Below are 22,392 nucleotides of genomic sequence, written 5' to 3'. Positions count from 1 at the left end.
ATTCCACTTTCTGCATGGGCAAAAGAGTGGACTTGGGAACATTGACCAGGAGTCCCAGCTTGCAGAACAATCTCAGGGCCACCTCCACATGGCCCCACGCTTCCGCCTCGGATCGGCCCACCAGGAGCCAGTCGTCGAGGTACGGGTACACCCAGATTCTCTGTCTCCGTAAGAAGGCCGCCACCACTGCCATGCACTTCGTGAACACCCGTGGGGCTGCGGCTAGACTCAATGGGAGAACCGCAAACTGGTAGTGTTCTTGGCCCACAGTGAATCGTAGGAACCACCAATGGGCTGGGTGGATGGCGATATGAAAGTACACGTCCTTCATGTCGAGGGCAGCATACCAGTCTCCCGGATCCAGGGAAGGGATGATGGTGCCCAGAGAGACCATGCGGAACTGGGTCTTGACCAGGAACTTGTTGAGCCCACGCAGGTCTAGGATGGGGCGAAGGCCCCCTTTGGCCTTGGGGATGAGGAATTACCGGGAGTAGAACCCCTTCCCCCTTAGGCTGTGCAGCACCGCCTCTACCGCCCCCACCTCTAGCAGCGAGCGGACTTCCTTCTCTAGGAGATGCTTGTGAGAGGGGTCCCTGAAGAGGGACAGGGAATGGGATGGGGGGGGGAACTGCAGTGAGTACCCTTTTCGCACCTTGCGTAGGTCTGAATAATCGTGGACCACACACAGGAGAAACAGGACAGGCAGTTCAGGAAACAAAGGGATGGATCCAATGACTTGTCTGGTACGCTGTCCTCGAGCATAAAAGCCTGGCTTAGTGCCTGGCTGGGGTTTGTGCTGGCCTTGGTTCTGGCCCGGCGCATTATTGTTATGCCGTCGCCTGTTATCCCTGCCTCGCCTACAGTAAGGCTCATGCCTATGGCGAGGCTAGTACTGGTATTGAGGGGGAGGCTGGGGCTTAAAGGGCTTCCTCTGGGTCGCCAGGGTGTGTATACCCAGCGACTTAAGTGTAGCTCGTGAGTCCTTGAGGCTGTTCAGCCTCATGTCTGTCTGGTCCGAGAAGAGCCTGGACCCTTCGAAGGGGAGGTCCTGGAGTATATTCTGGACCTTGGGCGGCAGGCCTGACTCCTGGAGCAACGCCGAGCGCCTCATGACCACCCCTGACGCGATTGTTCTAGCCGCTGGGTCTGCCAAATCCAGGGAGGCTTGGAGAGAGGTCTTGGCTACTGCCTTGCCCTCGTGCACCAGGGCTGTGAACTCCTGTTGGGAACCTTGCGGGAGGTTGTCAAACTTCCCCACCGCCGCCCTGGCGTTGAAATTGTGCCTGTTGAGGATGGCCTGCTGGTTCGCAATCCTCAACTGAAGGTCCCCAGATAAGTACACCTTTCTGCCAAAAAGGTCCAGGCGTTTTGCCTCCTTGGCCTTAGGGGCTGGGGCCTGCTGTCCATTGCGCTCCCTTTCGTTTACCACTGAGACCACTAGGGAGCATGGACTCAGGTGGCAGAACAGGAACTCATAGCCCTTAGATGGGGCAAAGTATTTATGCTCCACTCCTTTGGCCATTTGAGTGCTGGAGGCCAGGGTCTGCCATATGGTCTTATAGTTGGATTGAATGGTCTTAATAAGTGGGAGCGCTATTGTGGATGGACCTTTGGGGCTCAAAATGTCCACCATGTGGTCCTCCTACTCAACCGTCTCCTCGGCCTGCAACCCCAAGTTCTGGGCTACCCTGTGCAGCAACTCTTGGTGGGCTCTATGGTCTATTGGTGGAGGGCCAGACACTTCTGTACCCGCCATCGTCTCATCTGGGGATGACGAGGAGGTTAGCTGCTGCTTGACCCCTCTGGCTGGTCCTCCTGGTCCCCTTCTTCTGTGGGAGGGGCCTCTGGCTCGGGCCAGGGTGGGAGTCCATGGGACGGCACCAGACTCGGTGCCGGTCTCTCTGGTTTATCCTGGGGGGGTGCTGGAGGCCTGGATACTGTAGCCTCTGGCACTATCTGGCATCTGTGCGGGGACTGGGACCGCTGCACCGAGTAACTTGCCCTGGATGGGGCCCTTTGGTGCTCCTGATAGTCCCAGGGGGTCCAGAAGGGCCAATGGCCTGGCGGCCACCACTGGGGTTGCCAGCCCACCTGAGGGTTCCTGTTGTCCGGGCCCCGGTGCGGGTAGCTATAGCGGCTGGAGTCGGTGCCGGACTGCGGCGACGCTGATCGCGAAGGCCACGGTGCTGCCAACGATCTGCGCCAGCGGGAGGACGAGCGGCTCCTGGCTGAGCTGGAGTGGGAGCAGTACGGGTATCCCTGGGACCGGGATCTGGACCAGGACCGGTGCCGGCGTTCCCTGGACCTGGACCGTCTGTGGGAGTCCTCTGGCGAGGGCCGTCTCAACTCCTCCCGGTGCTGGTCTCTGGGTGGTGCCAGAGAACTGTGTGCCCTTTCCTGTGCTTCCTCGCGCTGACCCACTCCCGGTGCCACGATCTCCTCCTGGGCTGCTGGCAACTGTGAGTCCACGGAGTCAGAGCTCGACCAGGACCAACTCCGGGAGCGGTGCCAGGACGGTGTCCTCGAGCGGCACACTATTGCTGGCTTCCCCTCGACGGCACCCAAGGCATGGGTGCCGGAGGGTTCTCCCCATACGGGAGGGGGCTCGCCGCCGACAGCTTGATGAGGTCCTTTGCAGCCTCAAAGGTGCCAGGCATGGAGGGCTGATCTGTTATGCCCTCGAGCCCATCATCCCCACTGAGCTCACTTAGGTCTGGGCTCGGTGGGGCTTGTGCTGCCGGGACCACTGGTGTCAGCGCTGGTACCGTGGCCTTCCCGCTCTTATCGGCGCTCAGAGCCTTGGGAGGTGCCGGCCTCCTGTGCAGGGAATGACCGCTCCTTCCTTTCAGCTGTGCTGGGGGCCGCACCGGGGAGGACGAGCGGTGCTGGGGCCTAGTCTGGCGCTCTGGGGCCGACAGTTTACGGTGCTTAGCCGGTGCCAGGTCTCTCGATGGCTCCGGGGCACTACGCACCGAGGAAGCCGGAGCCGGCATCGGGCGTTCCGGGCCCAGTGGCTGCAATGCGGCCTCCATCAACGGCTGCTTTAAACGAAAGTCTCTCTCTTTCCTTGTTCTTGGCTTAAACGCCTTGCAAATCCTACACCGTTCAGTTTGATGTCCGTCCCCCAGGCAACGTAGACACGAGTCGTGGGGGTCACTAACTGGCATACGTTTGCAGCACGTGGCGCAAGCCTTGAAGCCGTGGGCCTGTGGCATGCCCCACAGCCCGGGGCGGGTGCTGGAAGCCTGCAAGCACCTAATCACTTTAGTGTCCACAATAAAGTTATGTTAACTAACTGATAACAGCTACTCTGAAGGCTAACGGACTGCTCTTCTATGAGAGAGAAAGAGAGTGAGAGAGGTTGTTCCAACGCTGCTACAGATGGTAAGAAGGAACTGGAGGGGGTCGGGCTGGCGGGGGTATATATGCACGGCGCAGTGGCTCCACTTGGGGGGCCCCGCCGGCCCGACGGGAGCCGCTAAGGGAAAAAGTTTCAAACGCTCGTGCACACAGCGCATGCACGCCTAATGTGGAATGGACATGAACACGCACTCGAAGAAGAACCACCAATTCTTTTGCTAGCTGCCTATTTCTGGAACGTTTAAAGAATGTTTTGATGTTTGTTTTCACGCATTCAGCTATTTGCTTGTCAAATTCTCCTAATTTCCTTCTTACATATAACTTGTAGCTCATGCTCCTTTTTGTTGGTTTCACTTGGGCTGGATTTCCATTTTCTGAAGGATGTCTATTTGCATTGAGCAACCTTTTGAAGCTTGTCATTTAGCCATACCTTCTGTTTTACTGGTTTCCTTTCTCCTTCCCTTTTGTTTACAGTGAGGTATGCATGCTTTCTGAGACTATTCTTGTTTATTTAAGTAGCATCCACCTCAAATCTAAGGATTCACTTCTGACTCTAGGGCCTTTTTCATTAATACCTGAAATCCCTTTCTAAAATGTAGTGTCACTAAGCTAGGCCTTTCTCAAGTTAGTTTTTTAACTGTGTAAAAGCACTTAGAAAATCACTGCATTACAGAGCTTGTAGTCATCACTTCAAAATAATCCTACTAACTAAATAAGATTTTAAACAGGCCACTAGTATATTTACCAAACTCATCAGGACGAAGAAACATTCCAAATGTATGGTCTGGTGGAACGTTCATAGTTTCTGCTATGCTGTCAATGAGAAGAAGTGTGCTAGTTAAGTGCGTTATTACTGATCAAAATGCATGCTACATTCTAATTGTGAAAAATTAATCTATCATCTCTCTACCCATACTATAACCAAAGAATAAAGAAAGCTCCATTCAGCAGACTTCCCCTGAAACTTGTTCACTGGTACTTTTTTACATGAATCAAAGCTGCCACTACTGATGATTCCTTTTACAAACCCTGTTTTAGTGTAAAATACCAATTGTCAAAAATACTGTACAGCAGACTTCTAATGTCTTTGAATTCGATGTTTATATTTTCTGAGGGAAAAAATCCTGTGACCCAAACAAGTTATTTTTCTATTTATCGGACAAAAGAAATGCAAGTGTAAAGTCTTTTTAGTGTATCTGTCACTTTATATCTATGGTGAATCGGATCTCAAGTCAAAATAACACCTACAATTAAACAGTTATTAACTAGAGAAAGGATATTCATCACGTGACAGATAAGATTTTCTAAAGTTTTCTGATTTTTGCAGTTCTGTGCCTACAACAACAGAAGCCAAGGCAATATCCATCTGGAAAATTTGACCCTATTTTATTAACTAAAGCCAACATTTATTGATGATACTAAATATTTATTTGTTTAGCATTATTTAACATAAATAGCTGCTTCAACATATTCCTTCAAAATGTAAAAACAAATTAATATTCTTCTTTAACTCTTAGTTTAATAGCTATATATTTACTATATGAACCACAAATCTCCATCATAAACAAGAAAGGCACCTATGTTCCCCTTCCACACATAGGAGCACAATAATCAACAGTCCCAAGGTTTTTGATGTGTAGCTATTTGGCTGCATTCTCACCCTCTCACCTTTTCTGCATTACTGATGGGATGTGGATAGGATAAGAGGAGGGTCTACAAAAACAAGTGGAGACTGAGAATTCCTGGTGCCAACCCCTGCAAAACCCCAGGCAGCTGCATGGAGAGTTTTTCAGGCTCCTCCAGAAATAACAACACAGCTGGCTCCGGCCATGCTGCCATTAGCTGAATGTTCAAGCAATCCATTCTGTAACCCCTACAATGGGGCTTGGAAAGTTTAAGGGTAGTTGGTGGTGCTTCAAGCAGCATCAACTCAGTGGATTTTAATTCCTGCTAGAGGAGAACATGCTGCTAAACAATTTGCCCTCAACTCCTCCATTGCCTGGCCACACAACCTTTTCCCATGCAGACAATCAGCTGGGTTTTCTATGGAGGGAAAATGGGAATATTGGTAATGCAAACATATAATCAAAATTAGTGTCAATGGAGGTACTAACAAACAGTTAATTCACCTTCCCATCCCTCTCTCTACAGACTAGGAATGCCAGTTCCCTCAAACTTTGGAAGCTCAGGCAAGGCTGCAGAAGCCAGACATGTCAGACACCACCACACATAGGAAGTGGCACACACTAATCTGCAATACATTTATTTTTAAGATACACATTTAGGCCCCAATTCAGCAAAACACGAAAGCCTATGTTTAAAGTTAAGTGCACGTTTTAGGGCCTTATTTTCTCAAATTAGGGCCTGAATCAGGGCCTAAATTTCTTAAAAGTCCCTTAAAAAGAGGGATAGTAAATTTCTGTACAGCATTGTTCAAATGTGCTCCAAACGAGATGGATTTAGGCCTTCTTAGATTAATATTGTATATATTCTATACAGAAAAAAGAGGAAGTGCTTTTTGCAGTTACGGACACCTATTTACTTTTTCAATTCAGTGAAAAATCATTGATCATTTAAAGTGAAATTCACTCTTCTCTCCTCTTCCTCCCATGTTCAAATCCCAATTAACCTGGCTTTTTGTGGAGAATTTTGGGATTTGGGGAGGGATGGAATCCAGCTCCCAACCTATCAACAGACGGCAAGGCTGCAATGCAGCCCCCCAGTGACCATTATTAAAGCCTAATGGATGAAATAAAAGCTGCATTCCCATAAATGCAAATCTTTTAGCCCCATCCTAGGTCCTCCACCGATAACTCCTCTCCATACCGGTTTCTTTAGGGCTGGTGAAAAGGCCCCCTCTCCAGCATACTGGGGTCAGTGGCACCCATGCCCAGCCACACCACCAGTTTTCCCTAGCCCCACAATGGGACAATATAGGGCTTGAGAATGCTGAGGGCCTTGCACAAGGTCTGGATAATTACATCCTTGGAAAATATCTCTTCACTTACGGATCAAGGACTTTTCCAAGCTGAGGCTGAAATTTTTCCTTGAAATCATCACTTCTTTTGGACACTATTTTTGCTGCTTTCTTTCTACAAAATTGGAAAATAATTGTCAGATATGGTTGCTAAATGACGGCATTATAATTTGAAGGAAACAGAAATAAGAAAGCACTCCAACCTATAAGCTTCCTGTTTTGAAAACAAAGATTTATTTGGTTTGTATTTAGAAACCTAATTTTAATGTATATTTTCATAGTACTTTTCCCCAACTTTTAAAATATATTAACATTTAGAATTAATTTGCAAATAGGAGAGCAGCAGGAGCATCCATAACATATCTCATTTGCCCTTCCAAAATCTCACACTGGCATATATCAGTTTTATTTGTGCACCTAAGTGAAAATCTTTCTCCGCAGGCTACAAAACAAGAGCATAGCTGCTCAGCATCCTCTACTACTCATCATACTAGCTGGAGAAGACACTAGGGTCACAGAACCATCCCCTCCACAAAAGAGTAGAAGCTGATATACGGGTAGGCACAATTTCTTAGCTATAACGAATTTCCAGGAAAAAAATAAAGGAATTTTGGGTGTGATTCATTGCAGATGTAAAACTACATTCAATCATAAAGGCCTGGCTTGGCAAATCAGGCACACAACCTATTACTATCCATTATAACTTACAATTGGAGATTGTAAAGCCAGCATAAAGATTTGGATACATTTCGTCCATCATTAAAGTGAGGTGTTTCTTTTCCATAAACATGATATTTGTTGAACGTTGATGGCTCATATTTCCTGTTTATTGCTTCCCCTGTGGAAGCAAATGTTTTCCGTTACTCTGTGTGAAATACATTGACTGGGAAAATATACTGGAATAAATACTTTACCTCCTGCAATTCTATGAAGAAACAAAAACAAATCTTTGAAATTCTGATTTCATCTGGTTTATTGCACCTCTCTGCAATCTGCTTTTGAAAGAACCTCATTTGACACTTTCAGGAAAACATTTTCCACTGCTTGTTTTACATTAAAAGTTTCATCTGGCTGCATTACAGCATACAAGTTCTATATAATCCATCGTCATTGATGGGGATAGTTGAAATTTATTGTTTTTAAAAGTGTATACATTCCATCTGAATGGGACAGATTCTCTCTTGTGCTGTTGACTTTTTATGCTGCTCTGGTGGTGTAGAGAGGTAGTAAAGGGGATGGAAACAGATCTCAGTGAATACTTCCAGCAGCAAAGTGGTACTAGAATGGCTCTCTGCTATCCCCATCACAACCTCCAACATAGGGGTAAACGGAGTCCCATTACAAACTAGCACAATTTAAAGCTGGCCCCTGGCTGGAGCCAGAATATGGGAGGTGCATATGTGTCTTAAAGGAAATAGAGAATCTTGCTTTGCACTTTTATTTCACTCCACCTCCCTGCATATGTCACTTATCTTCTTAGACAGCAAGCTCTTTGTGGCAGTGCTTGTGCCTTCTTATATGTTTGGCCAGCATATACGAAAATGTGGATGCCAGTGGAATACAAAACATTATTTATTCTACCTTCTTTATACACAGGTAAATTGAAGCTCCGAGCATAAATCACAGAATTGAGAAGAGAAACCAGATGTCCTGACTCCTAATCTCCTTTTCTAAGCTCATTATCATCCAAAATTAAAGGAGCTACAGTTTTACAAATCTATTTTGTTGTCTTATTTGTACATATATATTAGTATTTCCATGATAGAATCCCCTTCCCAAAAAATGATTTTTTGAAAGTACTGTAACTTTTTTGCTTCATATTAATTTATATCTCAATGAATAAATACAGTATGTTATGTACTGTAAAGCATCAAAAAGCTATAACTAGCTGAATACATATTTAGACTTTTTGTATTACTGATCACCAGCCCTTGATCTTACTCACCTACATTGTAATCATTGTGTGTCACAACATACAATTCATGTCCTTCTTTTGCTTCATTATCCACTTCCTCAAAGGTTTTTGGTGGATTTATAACCTTTCCACCAGGTGTATCTGCAAAGTGAACAAATACTAATGAATATGGTAATAAAATCTTTCTTAAAAATTCAATATGCAGGAAAAGTCTTATTTTAACAGTGTCTTACTGGAAGATACCACTTAATACTTTGGCAATATAATATTTACTATCTAAGTTTTACTCAGGCAGCTTTCCATGAACACAGCCATGATGAAATGGGATGGGGGAGAGCTGCAGGGGGCTGAGATGGGACTTCAAGGTCCTAGGCCTCTATATCAGAGGTTCTCAAACTGTGGTCTGCAGACTACCGGTGGTCCGCGAGCTCCATTCAGATAATTCCCTCTACGGTGTGCGCCTGGGCAGTCGCACACGAGAGAATGAAGGGCCACCCGCCTAATTAGTGGAGCCGCGCAGGTGTGGCTCCACTAGTTAGGTGGCTGGACCCTGGCGAAGATGCACATGTAAGGTGACGTGGTGGCCTTGCGGGGTATAGGAGGAAGGGGGCAGTGGGGTGAGAAGAGCGGGTGGGGGGAATTTGGGACGTGCAGGACTGCGGCGGCCAGAGAAAGAGGTGACTTTCCTCAGCTCCAGGGCTGCGGCTGATGGAGAGAGACAGCCCTCCTTCCTAGCCTCAGCTCTGTGGCTGTTGTAGCAGGGGAGAGACCCCCCTCCTTCCTAGCCCCAGCTCAGGGGCTGGTGCGGCGGGGGAGAGAGACCCCCCCCTCCTTACCAGCCCCAGCTTGGAGGCTGCTGCGGCGGTGGGAGAGGGGGCACAGCCATCGCATTAGAAAGGTAAGACTCCTGATATTAAAATACGAGTTGTGTGATTTTATTTGTACAACAAAAAAAGTTTATTATTAAGTTTTTTTTATATAGTGCTTTTATCCAAAGCGCTTTACAGTAGTTAGCTAATGGTACAAACAACATTTGGAAAGATCATTAAGTGGTCCACCGAGACCCTCAGCAATTTTCAAGTGGTCCACAAAAGAAAAGTTTAAGAACCACTCCTCTGTATGATCAACCCTGGCCTCTAGCGGATCCCCTGAAATCTGCACCAATCTCAGAAAATCAGCAAGTTTAGGAAGAGACAGAAATCCTTATCCTTCCTGTGTTTTCTTGATGTTTGAGTATTTTAGTTAATACATTTTTATTACTTATATGCTCTTTTTTGTAATTAGCAGTTGTGATTAGTATTTCTTTTCTATTCTAAACAGGAATTGTTTTAAAGAATAATGCTTATTATTTATGTAACTTCCTGAATCCCAGGTTAAATGATAAATTACCATGTATTCAACAACAATACATTTTAACACTAAGTGTGTTACCTCTGATGATTGTTGTTCCAAAAGTGGTGGTAGTCACATCCATGCTTTTAGGTAACATTGAAGTTTGATCATGTGACCTCCCCAGAGGCGCTTGGCGATTTCTTAAATACAGAGCTTCTTTTCTTTCTTTAAATTTTTGTTGAAACTGAGTTTTTCGAGGTGGATTTGTCAAGAAGCCAGCCTGAAGGAATCACACATAGTATGAGTGGCAGAGACACAGCAAAATCTCTCTAATTCAGAATAAAAAAATAGTTGTCTCTGCCCACTTCTCAACAAAGATTTAATAGTAGGAGTGCTTTAATGAGCATTACTTTCACCAAATATACTATAAAACACTAGTACACTGACTTACTTGTACACTTACTGACACTTAGCATCAGCAATTAATGCCAAGCTACAAGTTAGATAGATTTTTTGATACAGAATTCTATTTTTACATGCGTGTTCTTCCACTTGTTCATTTGCAAAATTCACAGAATTTTGCCCTTAGTTTCTAAAATGTAATATCACAAATATTATTTCTGAAATTATGTGTACACCTTGAGTACAATAGGATATCAAAAGTATCACTTTTAGTTAGCAAAGACCAAAACCAAGAAAAGAAAATTAGCTAATTTGACAGTGCTCCTGAACAGTGAGTGCTGTTCTGAGGTATTAAGTCAGTTCATTAACATGATCAATATTTTATCTCTGAAACCAGTCAGGGAGAAAGTAGTAAAAATGTCGTGCGGGGGGAGAGTGTGTTAAAGAACTAGAAATTGGAATGAATAATGAAGCTTGCTACTGTAAAATGTAATTAAATAAAAATTTCTGGTTTTTAAATGTCTTTCTATTTATTTCACAATTAAAATTCCTTTGATTAACTTCAGAATTCAGACAACCCACTGTAATACTGAAAAGTCACAGCATAGCACACTTAGCATCCCCTTAAGGCTAAGCCAATAATAAATACATAGATAATTATATTAATTGTAGGGGGGTTTGGAGGGAGCAAGAGGATTGAACAACTGAAAGGTATGGGTGGGTAGATTGTGCCACTGAGTGAGAGACTTGTCTCTATTCTTTATATGGGGATTGAGGTGTTGGTCATAGATACATGTTAGCAGCTGAGAGGATGTTTAGAGCATTTGCCATTAGGAATGTGTACCCTCTCATACACCAGCTATATACACTCAGTTATGGCTGGGCAGAACCAAGTTACAGATCAATACACACTATTTGGGACTATTTTTAAACACACAAAAAATTCAGATTCTTACACTCAGTGAAGACTGGGAGCTAATGCCATGTGTCAAATGAACTGCAATATCAGGATCGTTTGCTCTGCCATAGAATATTCTTTCAGCACCAGGAGCTGGACTTGTAGAATTGAGAAACTTTCTCACAACAGGTGGTGTAATAGGCTGTAAGACAACGGAAAAACAATTTTACAGGAAACAGTGACTTATTAGCTTTTTCCTTGTTCCTCCCATTAGAGACATGCTTGTCATCAGAAGAGTATGTCAGCTAATCTGTTCCATGGTATTTTCTTGTACATCCCACCACCATCCTCTTCACCTGCAGGATCATCAACCAAAAGCACAGTTTTTTCAAAGGGAAGAATGATCTCCATCAAGAGGAGTAATATTATCTCTGTAAGCAATAAAGCACAGTACCCTAACCTGTTTATAACACAGTTTGGTCCTAGTCCATACAGGCAAGACCAAATCACATTATACCATGGATGGAAAAGGTGTTTAAACATGGCAGATTTTATAGAGTAGAAATGTGCACAGTGTTTTGTGAGGGCATCAGCTGGTCTCGGGACACAATTTATTGAACTACATGGAAAATCATTTAAGTTCTTGCATTTCAAGAAAAGAAGAGATGGACAAAAATCTCTTAGGCCTGATTCTCCTCTTGGTTACGCTGCTATATATCAGAAGTAACATCAGTTGATTTACACTGGTTTAAAACAGGTATAAGTGAGGCCTATTCACACTTGAAATTATTTCCCCTGTTGTTACTAGCAGTTCAGTTCTACCAATGGAGGCAGCTACTATGGCTGTCACTATTCCTATCGTTTATTTGTAGCTCTGAGCTGGGCTACATAATACCCGTGTTAAAATTAACAGGGGCTGCAGAACCTTCTCTGTGCTAGGACTGCCAATATTGCTAACGCCAGACCAGCTGAGCCAGTTTTAGCAAGAGTGGGAAATTGTTACATAAAACCCCTAGTGTAGACAGTCTGAGAGGAGAATCAGGCTAAACTGTGGGCAGAGACTTAATTTGTTTATTATATTTATGTCTCAATGTCTCTGCTAGGAGATGTGATGTACTGTCCCAACACACACTAGTACACTCACCCTCGGAAAAACTTCAGTCAGACAACTGCCAGCTGTATCTCCAATTGGGATCAGTTTTCCTGCCTAAATAATGAAAACAAAAAATAATGCAGAGACCACAGCACATATCAGCAGTAGGAGCTGGCCAGCAGGATCAGCATTTTAAACCTTGCAGGGAATTTTGCCTGGTCCTGCCTTAGCGACATTATGACAAAACCTTATTTTAATAAAGGGGGGGGGGAACAGAAATAAAATGAATATACAAACCCAGCCTCTCTGCCCCAGGAACTATCACTCGCCAGGAGTCCCCCTCACAGACCCCAGAGTCCCCAAAATTTGAGCCGAGCTCTGGCTCGAGGGACAGCAGTGAGCAGCACCCGCCGGGTCACCCTGAGAAACCCCGGGGTGCTGGAGAATAGGCGGAAGGTTATAGATTAACTACCGGAAGAAGGGGGTGGACAAGGAGACACAGAATAGGTTGGAATATGAACAAGAGGCTGCTAGGCAGCTCTCCAACACCACTTTCTATAAGCTATTACCTTCTGATCCCATTGAGGGTTACCAAAAGAAACTACACCATTTGCTCAAGAAACTCCCTGAAAAAGCACAAGAACAAATCCACACAGACACATCCCTGGAACCCCGACCAGAGGTATTCTATCTGCTACCCAAGATCCATAAACCTGGAAATCCTGGACGCCCCATCATCTCAGGCATTGGCATCCTGACAGCAGGATTGTCTGGCTATGTAGATAGACTCCCTCCTGAGGCCCTACGCTACCAGCACTCCCAGCTATCTTCGAGACACCACTGACTTCCTGAGGAAACTACAATCCATCGGTGATCTTCCTGAAAACACCATCCTGGCCACTATGGATGTAGAAGCCCTCTACACCAACATTCCACACAAAGATGGACTACAAGCCTTCAGGAACAGTATCCCCGACAATGTCACGGCAAAGCTGCTGGCTGAACTTTTTGACTTTGTCCTCACCCATAACTATTTCACATTTGGGGACAATGTATACCTTCAAATCAGCAGCACTGCTATGGATACCCGCATGGCTCCACAGTATGCCAACATTTTTATGGCTGACTTGGAACAATGCTTCCTCAGCTCTCGTCCCCTAATGCCCCTACTCTACTTGCGCTATATTGATGACATCTTCATCATCTGGACCATGGAAAAGAAGCCCTTGAGGAATTCCACCATGATTTCAACAATTTCCATCCCACCATCAACCTCAGCCTGGACCAGTCCGCACAAGAGATCCACTTCCTGGACACTATGGTGCTAATAAGCGATGGTCACATAAACACCACCCTATACCAGAAACCGACTGACCGCTATTCCTACCTACATGCCTCCGGCTTTCATCCAGACCACACCACACGATCCATTGTCTACAGCCAAGCTCTATGATACAACCACATTTGCTCCAACCCCTCAGACAGAGACAAACACCTACAAGATCTCTATCAAGCATTCTTACAGCTACAGTACCCACCTGCTGAAGTGAAGAAACAGATTGACAGAGCCAGACGAGTACCCAGAAGTCACCTAGTACAGGACAGGCCCAACAAAGAAAATAACAGAACACCACTAGCCATCACCTTCAGCCTCCAACTAAAACCTCTCCAACGCACCATCAAGGATCTACAACTTATCCTGAAGGAGGACCCATTACTCTCACAGATCTTGGGAGACAGGCCAGTCCTTGCTTACAGACAGCCCCCCAACCTGAAGCAAATACTCACCAGCAACCACACACCACACAACAGAACCACTAACCCAGGAACCTATCCTTGCAACAGAGCCCGTTGACAACTGTGCCCACATATCTATTCAGGGGACACCATCATAGAGCCTAATCACATCAGCCGCACTATCAGAGGCTCGTTCACCTGCACATCTACCAATGTGATATATGCCATCATGTGCCAGCAATGCCCCTCTGCCACGTACATTGGGCAAACTGGACAGTCTCTACGTAAAAGAATAAATGGACATAAATCAGACGTCAAGAATTATAACATTCAAAAACCAGGTGGAGAACACTTCAATCTCTTTGGTCACTCGATTACATACCTAAAAGTGGCAATTCTTCAACAAAAAAACTTCAAAAACAGACTCCAAGGAGAGACTGCTGAATTGGAATTAATTTGCAAACTGGATACAATTAACTTAGGCTTGAATAAAGACTGGGAGTGGATGGGTCATTACACAAAGTAAAACTATTTCCCCATGTTTATTTCTCCCCCCCTCCTCAGATGTTCTTGTCAACTGCTGGAAATGGCCCACCTTGATTATCACTACAAAATGCCCCCCCCCCCCGGCTGGTAATAGCTCACCTTAAGTGATCACTCTTTTGTTACAGTGTGTTTTGTAACACCCATTGTTTCATGTTCTCTCTCTATATATATCTCCCCACTGTATTTTCCACTGAATGCATCCGATGAAGTGAGCTGTAGCTCACGAAAGCTTATGCTCAAGTAAATTGGTTAGTCTCTAAGGTGCCACAAGTCCTCCTTTTCTTTTTGCAAATACAGACTAACACGGCTGTTACTCTGACAGACAGGGACAGAAGGACGGACACACACAGAGCGCCCAGTGGCAGAGGGACACACGGACACAGACGGACACATGGAGAAAGGCAGAGAGACAGAAAGACACAGACGGACACAGGGACACACGGACTCGGGGGACACACACCGGCCGACACATGGACGCAGACAGACGGACACAGAGGGACACACGGACAGAGAAAGCGGGACACGAAGACACAGACAGACACAGGGAGAGGGCCCCAGAGGGACTCACTGTTGGCAGCTCGGGAAACCTGTCAAAGAACCGCCCCCGGTACACGGGCCGCAGCTCCCCGACCATGGCGGCGCCGGGCCGAGCAGGCTGAGCGGCGGCGGCGGCGGCCCCGGCGGGATGTTTTCTCCGGTTACCTGGTAACGCGCTCGGCCCAACACCGCCCCCTGCAGGCAGCGGGCGGCACCAGCCCCCTGCGAGCGGACCGGGCCCACAGCCCACTTCGGCACTGCCTCCTCCCCCCCACGAGCACGGCCCCCCTGCGGCACCGCCCCCTTAGCACTTTCCCCGCCCCCCACGAGCACGGCCCCCCTGCGGCACCACCCCTGTCCCCCGTCCCCCACCCCCCGCAGGCACTTCCCCATTCGGCACCGCCCCCGCCTTCGGCATCCGCCCAGCGCCCTGACCCCTCCTGCCCTCTACCCGCATCCCCCGCGGCGCCCAAACCCCTTCGCCCTCTGCCCCATCCCCCGCAGCGCCCCGATCCCTCCGCCCTCTGCCCACATCCCCCGCAGCTCCCTGACTCCATCTGCCCTCTGCCCACATCTCCTGCAGTGCCCCGACCTCTCAGCCCACATCCCCCACAGCATCCTGACCCCATCTACCCTCTGTCCCCATTGCCTGTGGCAACCTGACCCCATCCGCCCTCTGCCCACATCCCCCGCAGTGCCCTTACCACATTAACCGTCTGCCCACATCCCCTGTAGCACCCTGAGCCCCATCAACCCTCTCCCAGCATCCCCTATAGCACCCTGAGCCCCATCAACCCTCTCCTAGCATCCCCTATAGCACCCTGGCCGCTCTCCCCCCCTTCAACCTGGGGAAATGTAAGTTGATTGGGAAGATGGAGAGAGACTTTGGGTTTTGTGCTGGGTGGTGTTGGTGACTTGTGATATACAGGAGGTTAGACTAAATGATCTGGTGCCTTAAACTCTGTGACATAAGTGAGGGAATAATTCCACAAAATGAAAACTCACATTATGTCCTTCATTTGGAGGATCAATGTTTTCTGTTTCTGTGTTAGGAGGCTGAGGGAGAGTGGAGTCCTGGAAAGACAGGCACAGGTTTGAAGGACTTGGACTGGAGCGTTAGGTTGCACCATTTCTCTCTGATACCACCCTGGAAAATAGGGGTGACTGATGGCATTTCCAGATCATCTGTGCAAACACATAAGAAGAGGAGGGCTCTAATGTGGTCTGATAAACTATTAGTCTAATAACTTTTCTTGGTATAGAATGGTTTCAATAAGGATGAAGAAGCATTTATTTACAGAAAAGATGTCATAATAGTTTTTCTGTTTGTGTATATATATTTTACTCTTCCTTTTTCTTTTGCCCATGATGCTAGAAATACTAATAAACCTTTCTTTTTAATTAGTCCCCCAAACCTTGTGACTTTTATTATAATTATAAGGCATAATAACTGTCAAGGGATCTAGTTTCTTTCTCTCCCTGATAACACTTCTGTTACATCTCATGTAAAGGGAACAGGGAAACAACCCAATGCCCTGAGTAACTTCAACAAACTATGGATTTGGTGGCAACATCAACAAAACTTAAAATGACATTCTAGAGTTAATGCCAAGTATTTGTTGACTCAAATTAACTTCAGTGGGAGTTTGTCTCCTGCAGTAGAAAATTGGACCCTACATAGGGTGACCAGATAGCCAGTGTGAAAAATCAGGACAGGGAGTGGAGGATAATAGGAGACTATATAAGACAAAGCCCCGAATATTGGGACTGTTCCTATAAATTGGGATATCTGGTCACCCTGACCCTACATATTTCATTTCAGGAGGGAAATGGACGTTCTTTGTTACAGTGGGGTCTTTGTAGCTAAAACTGCCCTTAGCAAGTGTTTGGCATTTGATGTTACCACTACTCATTAAATCCCCAACCCCACAGTTTGACGCCTGTCTCTCTCTTACAAGGGCTAAAATCAAGGAAGTGAAACTACCTAAAATCCTGCCTTTCACTTCCCTGATCCAGCATGACTGCTGGGTTTTGCAGCTCAGCTCTCACTCTGACTGTGGTGCTGGGGTAGATGGGATTCAAGCACTTGCTGAGTAACCTTCAGGAAGCTTTAAAAATGTGCAGAGGGTTTTATTTTAAAATAGTAGCTGCTTGGGAGCTATAGTGGGTAAATTAGTAATTTGTATAGAACGTGATACTCTTGGGGGACAATGTTGTGTTCTTACACAATGGCTTAGGGGTTTATTATTATTATTATTATTATTTATTAAGTATCTTTATGAAAATATAGAAATGTTGCTTCCTAAGCAAAACAAAAACTATGCTAGGAAGTAGCTGAACTCATTGCCTTCAGCAAAGGGTTTACAGAGAAGAGACAAAAAATGGAGAGAGGAAAGACAGAAAAGTGAAGAAAAAAGGAAACAAATGAAAGAAATGGGAAAATGAAATAAAGACAGAAAAACTGTACAGGATAACGAAAATGGCAAAAGGCCCAATCCAACCTTCATGGAAGTCAATGAAAGTCTACGCATTAACTACAGTGGGGGGTTGGATCAGACCCTAAGGGAAAAAAATTGGCAAAGCAAACTTTAAACTCTTGGAGGAAATTTTTAAATAAAGAGAAACGTGCACTGGGTGAAATCCTGACCACGCCGAAATCAATGGGAGTTTTGCACTAACTTGAATTAGGTCAGGATTTCAACCAATGAATTTAGTTATCGGATCTGGCCCAGGTTGATGGTGTTCAGAAGTATTATCATCTGATAGCAGAGCATTGACCTATATGAAATAAACTGGTGATCTCAGACCACTTCATAGTGGATAAATGTTCAGACTACAACAAAAGAACCACCATCACAACTGGTATTCTTGCTAGCATGTTCAACAACAAGGCCACCTAATGGGGTTTGAACCTGAGCCTAATTGCACATAAAGCAGAACATGTTCCACTGCTCAAGAAACCACATAAAGAATTTTCATGGAGAATAAACTACTCCTTTCTCCATTGAGGTGATTCAAATAAATCCATATTGATTGGATAGTTTGAAGCTTGTGCTACCTCTGTCCATATTGTACCTAGTTTCTGTGTTTATGCAAAAATATGTTTTCAGTCTGGTACCTTTTCTCAGTTCTAAGTCAACTAGTAAGGAAAGACATTGTGATATAAGTGATTAATTCTTATCTTTTTGAAATTGCAATCACTTTTGAGGAGCTTTCTGTTTTCATTGAGAAATGCTTTCACACCCCTCGTGGGGAGAAAACACTTTGGAGGGTCAAGTTCTCTAGTCTCATATTTTGGGAAATAGGTTCTTCACCCATTTCTTCACTTTTTATACCTCTTTTATTACGTTAGTATAATTATATTACATGAGCATAATTCCGTCACCTAAAAAAATCTTATTAAGCCTTTGATTTGAAATCTATTTGGTAATCTAAAAGACTTTTCTGAAGGAAGAGATCTCTTGAATGTATTTAAGCATTTATATGCATAGATTACTAGAGTAACTGAGCACCTACCAAAACTATAAATTACAAGTTATGATGACCAGCTCTGGGCTAGTTGTTCTTTCTCTGAAAACAGTTTTGTTTGTTTAACTATTTTCCTCTCTTTCCCCTCTCTTTCTTCTACCTTCTCTTTCCTTGGCAGGTGTGAACCTAGAAAATTGGTTTGAATGAAATAGGAAATTGACCAGAACATTTCCCCTACAATTTGAACTGAACCCATAGTTATTTTTAAGCCGCAAAATGTAACGTTGACCTTTTTTTCTGTCCAAAATTATTTTTATATAGAGTGACTAGATGTCTTTGTTTACTGGAATGGCACTGGCTTGATGGGAAAGACCCACAGTTCCAGGAGGTTTTATTGAAAATAGGGCCATACTGTTAGGAAGAAGGGTAGGAAGAAGGAGCAGAGGCAAAAATTGCCTGTTGAGCATGGCTTCTACCTCAGCTGATCTGGAGGCCCCCTTCTGCAGACCACAGTCAGAACTCCCACTAGAGTGGGCGGGTACTGTCGTTCCTAACCCTTTGTCCATAGTGGGTTGTGGGAGCACTTGTCTGCCTGTCCCATGGGAGTTGACCAGTAATGTTCTGTGTAGTTTTAAATCATGAACACCTCCAGCAGAACCATTTTGTGTCTGCATACTCCCTGCAGCCAGAGCCAACATGGAGCCTGACCTGGTAGAATGTCTCTATCTCCTGCTCTCCGTTCTATTTCAGTACACAGACAGAGCATCTGCAAGATGCTGGTGAATGTTTCTGGTGGCAGTTTTTGAACTGCCAAAGGCACCTCTCTAAGGGGGATACTGACATGCCAGCTCCAAACTTGTTGATGCGGCTCATGCCTATTTCTGCCTTAGCCACAGATTCCCACTATGTAGACTGGTTCTTCTGGGGCAGGGCCACAGGAACAGACTGGTGGGATCACATCATCATGCGGACTTGGGATGGCCAGCAGTGGATCCAGAACTTTAGCATGAAGAAGCAGATGTTCCTGGAGGTTTGTGATCAGTTTGCCCCAACCCTCCAGCAGAAAGGCTCATTAACAACAAAATCATAAATTAAATTAATAGATTTTAAGGGGAGAAGGGACTACTGTGATCGTTTGTAGTCTTACCTCCTGCATAACAAAGTCCATAGGCCTTTCCTGAATTAATTCCTGCTTCATGTCCAATAGCTATGGTTTGAACTAAAACATATCTTCAAAAAAAAATCCAATATTGATTTAAAAATTATCAATGATGGAGACCCTTGGTAAGTTGTTCCAATGGTTATTTATCCTCACCATTAAAAATTTACACTTTATTTCTAGTTCTGAATTTTTCTAGCTTCAGCCTTTAGCCATTGGACTTGTTAGACCTTTTGTCTACTAGATTAAAAAGCCCTCTATTCTGTTACCCCTGTAGGATTTACAGACTGATCAAGTCACCTCTTAACCTTCACATTAAGCTAAATAGATTGAACTCCTTGCGTCTTTTACTATAAAATATGTTTTTCAACCCTTTAGTCATTCTTATGGCTCTTCTCTGAACCCTCTCCAATTTTTCACCATCCTTCTTGAATTGTGGATACCAGAACTGGACACAGTATCCCAGTAGCAGTCGCACCAGTGCCCAGGGTGCTGGAAAAATTTTTATGGTGGGTGTGTAGAGATAAAATCATAAGGCCATCTTGAATTCCTCTAAAGGACAACTGAGCGTCCATCTTTTAAGCCCTTCTTGTCCCCTCCTAGCTGTAGTTTGGTGTTTTTTCTGTTTTGGCGGGAAATGACAGTAGCTGTCAATCACCTAATCTGCCTAGTGATCAAAAGTCTATATAAGGCAGTATTCAGATCAGATCAGGGCTGCCCATCTGAGTGGTAGTGTCTGGTTGAGACAAACTCGGTAATTGAGGGTAGGCCATTCACCCCACGAGGGTTACTTGTCATACTTACCTAAACACACCTGATCCACCTGTATAGGATTCACTCACCACACACATAACAACGCAGCATAGGGAGTGGGAGGGTTTTAGTAACTTATCTGAAGAAGCACTCGTCTGATCCTGTCCCAGGTTCCCTGGTTCCATCTGAGGGATCCAGCAGTCCTGCTGTGCTGTGCTACCCTAAGGAGCAGACATCAGTGAATCAAGCTGCCAGAAATGATACTGTAACCATCACTTGGTTGTATTCAGTTTCCTTATTGGTACAGCCTGCCTTATTTTGTAATTTGCCTGATCATTATCTGTTTACCTTGTTTATCCTGGGAGTTCTTGCCACCCCCTCCCCCACCTTAATAAATTCTGTTGTACCTTTATTGGTTTGAGTTTTATGTAAAGATTACAAGCCCCCAGTGATAGATACGGGTAGGAGACGAACCTAAGACCGAAAGATCTGGGCCACTTTTAATTTCGGCTCCTATTTCTGTCAACAGGGATGCCGAAAACCATTGAACAAAACTGTAAACCCTGTATATAATGGAAACCACTTCAAGACCGGGGGTGCTCCTGCACCCCCAGCTCCCCTAGTTCCAGCACCTATGCAAGTGCCAAACACAGAGGTAATATAACATTTCTACTCCTACTCAATATTCCCCTGTTTATATATCCAAGGATCACTTAGCCCTTTTGGCCACAGTGTTGCAGTTGGAGCCTATGTCCACCTTGACTCCGAAGACTTCATTATTTACGACTCCCCCAATCTTCTACACCCTTTATCAGTCATGACTTTTATGTTTTCTTCTAGACCATTGATAAAAATATTAAATAGTATAGGGCCAAGAACTGATCCCTGTGGGACTCCACTAGAAAAACACCCATTCTATTCTCTATTTATAGTTACATTTTGAGACCTATTAGGTTAGCCAGTTTTTAATCTATTTAATGTGCATCATGTTGATTTTGTATCCTTCTAGCTTCTCAATCAAAATTATATGGCTTACAGAAATCTAAGTATATTACATCAACTCTATAACTTTTATCAACCACACTTTGTAATTTAAAAAAATCAAATTAGTTTGACAAGATCTAGTTCCATAATTGCAGGTTGATTAGCATTAATATTATTCTCCTTTAATTCTTTAATAATCAAGGCCAGTATCAGCTGTCCCATTATTTTGCTGAGATCAGCATCAGGCTGACAGGCCCACAGTTGCCCATGTCTTCCTGTTTACCCTTGTGAAATATTAGCACAACATTAGCTGTCTTCCAGTCCCCTGGAACTTTCCCAGTGCTCTAATGCTTATTGAAAATCAACATTAATAGTCTAGAGAACTTCTAAGACAGCTCTTTTTTAGAACTCTTGGATGCAAGTTATCCAGACCTGGTGACTTAAAAAATGTGCAACTTTATTAGCTGCTGTTTAACAGCCTCTTTAGTTGCTGTTGGAAGAGGAAGTATTTCATCATCATCATCATCATAGGACATGAATACATCTTTTGGCTTTTTTCCAAATGCAGAACAGAAATATTTATTGAACCCCTTCGCATTGTCATTGATATTTTTACCATTTCCATTTAGAAAGGGACCAATACTATTATTACAATTCCTTTTGTTGTTAATATACTTTAAAAAAAAAACAAAAAAAACCCCCTCCTCCTTATTGTCCTTAACTCTCCTGGCCATAGATTCCTCCTTGTGTTCTTTTGCTTCCCTTATAAATGTTCTACAATTCCTAGCTTCCCTTTTCCCATTTGTGTGTGTATATTATGAAATAGCTACTTTCACTATAGATAAAATAGCTACTTTCACTTCCCTTGTAAGACAGGCTGGTTTTTAACTAGCATAGAATTGTTTCTGGATTGTGGGTTTTTGGTCATGTAGTAAAATGTTCATAATCATTACACAATTACCATTCACATTTTTCTGTTTAAATTCTTTCTACCACCTTATTTGGCTCACAATTGTTTTCAGCTTTGTGAATTTTGTCTTTTAAAATGCCTAGTATATATGTTAATAGTTTGGACTTTATTTTGTTTGTACATAAATGTAATTGAGCCATGATCACTTTGAAATAAGCAGCCATATTATAAGGTGTTGTGCTTAACATGATTATTTCTTGGAAACAGATTTTAATTGATTTTGTGACTCTTAGATAAAAACACCATATAATGGATGCTTTT

The 22,392-nt window shown here is 44.4% G+C and overlaps 1 protein-coding gene and 1 long non-coding RNA gene across 3 annotated transcripts in view; one reads left to right on the top strand and one right to left on the bottom strand.

The window, feature by feature from the left end:
- EFHB (EF-hand domain family member B) overlaps positions 1-15,060 on the bottom strand; it is a 46,277-nt gene extending 31,217 nt beyond the window's left edge. Inside the window, exons 1-8 of one of the 2 annotated variants that reach the window (XR_007354995.2) lie at positions 14,829-15,060; positions 12,029-12,091; positions 10,943-11,086; positions 9,684-9,864; positions 8,283-8,393; positions 7,046-7,175; positions 6,369-6,452; positions 4,106-4,173 (exon numbers count right to left, since the gene is read on the bottom strand). Coding sequence is in view for 1 of the 2 variants with exons in the window: in XM_048838556.2 (XP_048694513.2) it covers positions 4,106-4,173; positions 6,369-6,452; positions 7,046-7,175; positions 8,283-8,393; positions 9,684-9,864; positions 10,943-11,086; positions 12,029-12,091; positions 14,829-14,894 (847 nt within the window). In the remaining variant the exon portion in view is untranslated. The remainder of the gene's footprint in view (positions 1-4,105; positions 4,174-6,368; positions 6,453-7,045; positions 7,176-8,282; positions 8,394-9,683; positions 9,865-10,942; positions 11,087-12,028; positions 12,092-14,828) is intronic. The other variant, XM_048838556.2, reaches the window with a different exon arrangement.
- A 123-nt stretch (positions 15,061-15,183) lies between these two features.
- On the top strand, positions 15,184-20,553 carry LOC125631615 (uncharacterized). The gene is made up of 3 exons (XR_007354996.2): positions 15,184-15,652; positions 19,156-19,295; positions 20,348-20,553. It is a non-coding gene; the product is annotated as an uncharacterized LOC125631615 (long non-coding RNA).
- Positions 20,554-22,392: the final 1,839 nt, after the last annotated feature.

The sequence above is a fragment of the Caretta caretta genome, chromosome 2, assembly GCF_965140235.1.
Source record: "Caretta caretta isolate rCarCar2 chromosome 2, rCarCar1.hap1, whole genome shotgun sequence".
In the NCBI taxonomy this organism is placed as follows: Eukaryota; Metazoa; Chordata; order Testudines; family Cheloniidae; genus Caretta; species Caretta caretta.
Note: the sequence above shows the minus strand (reverse complement) of the source record. Positions and strands in the feature narration are given on the sequence as shown.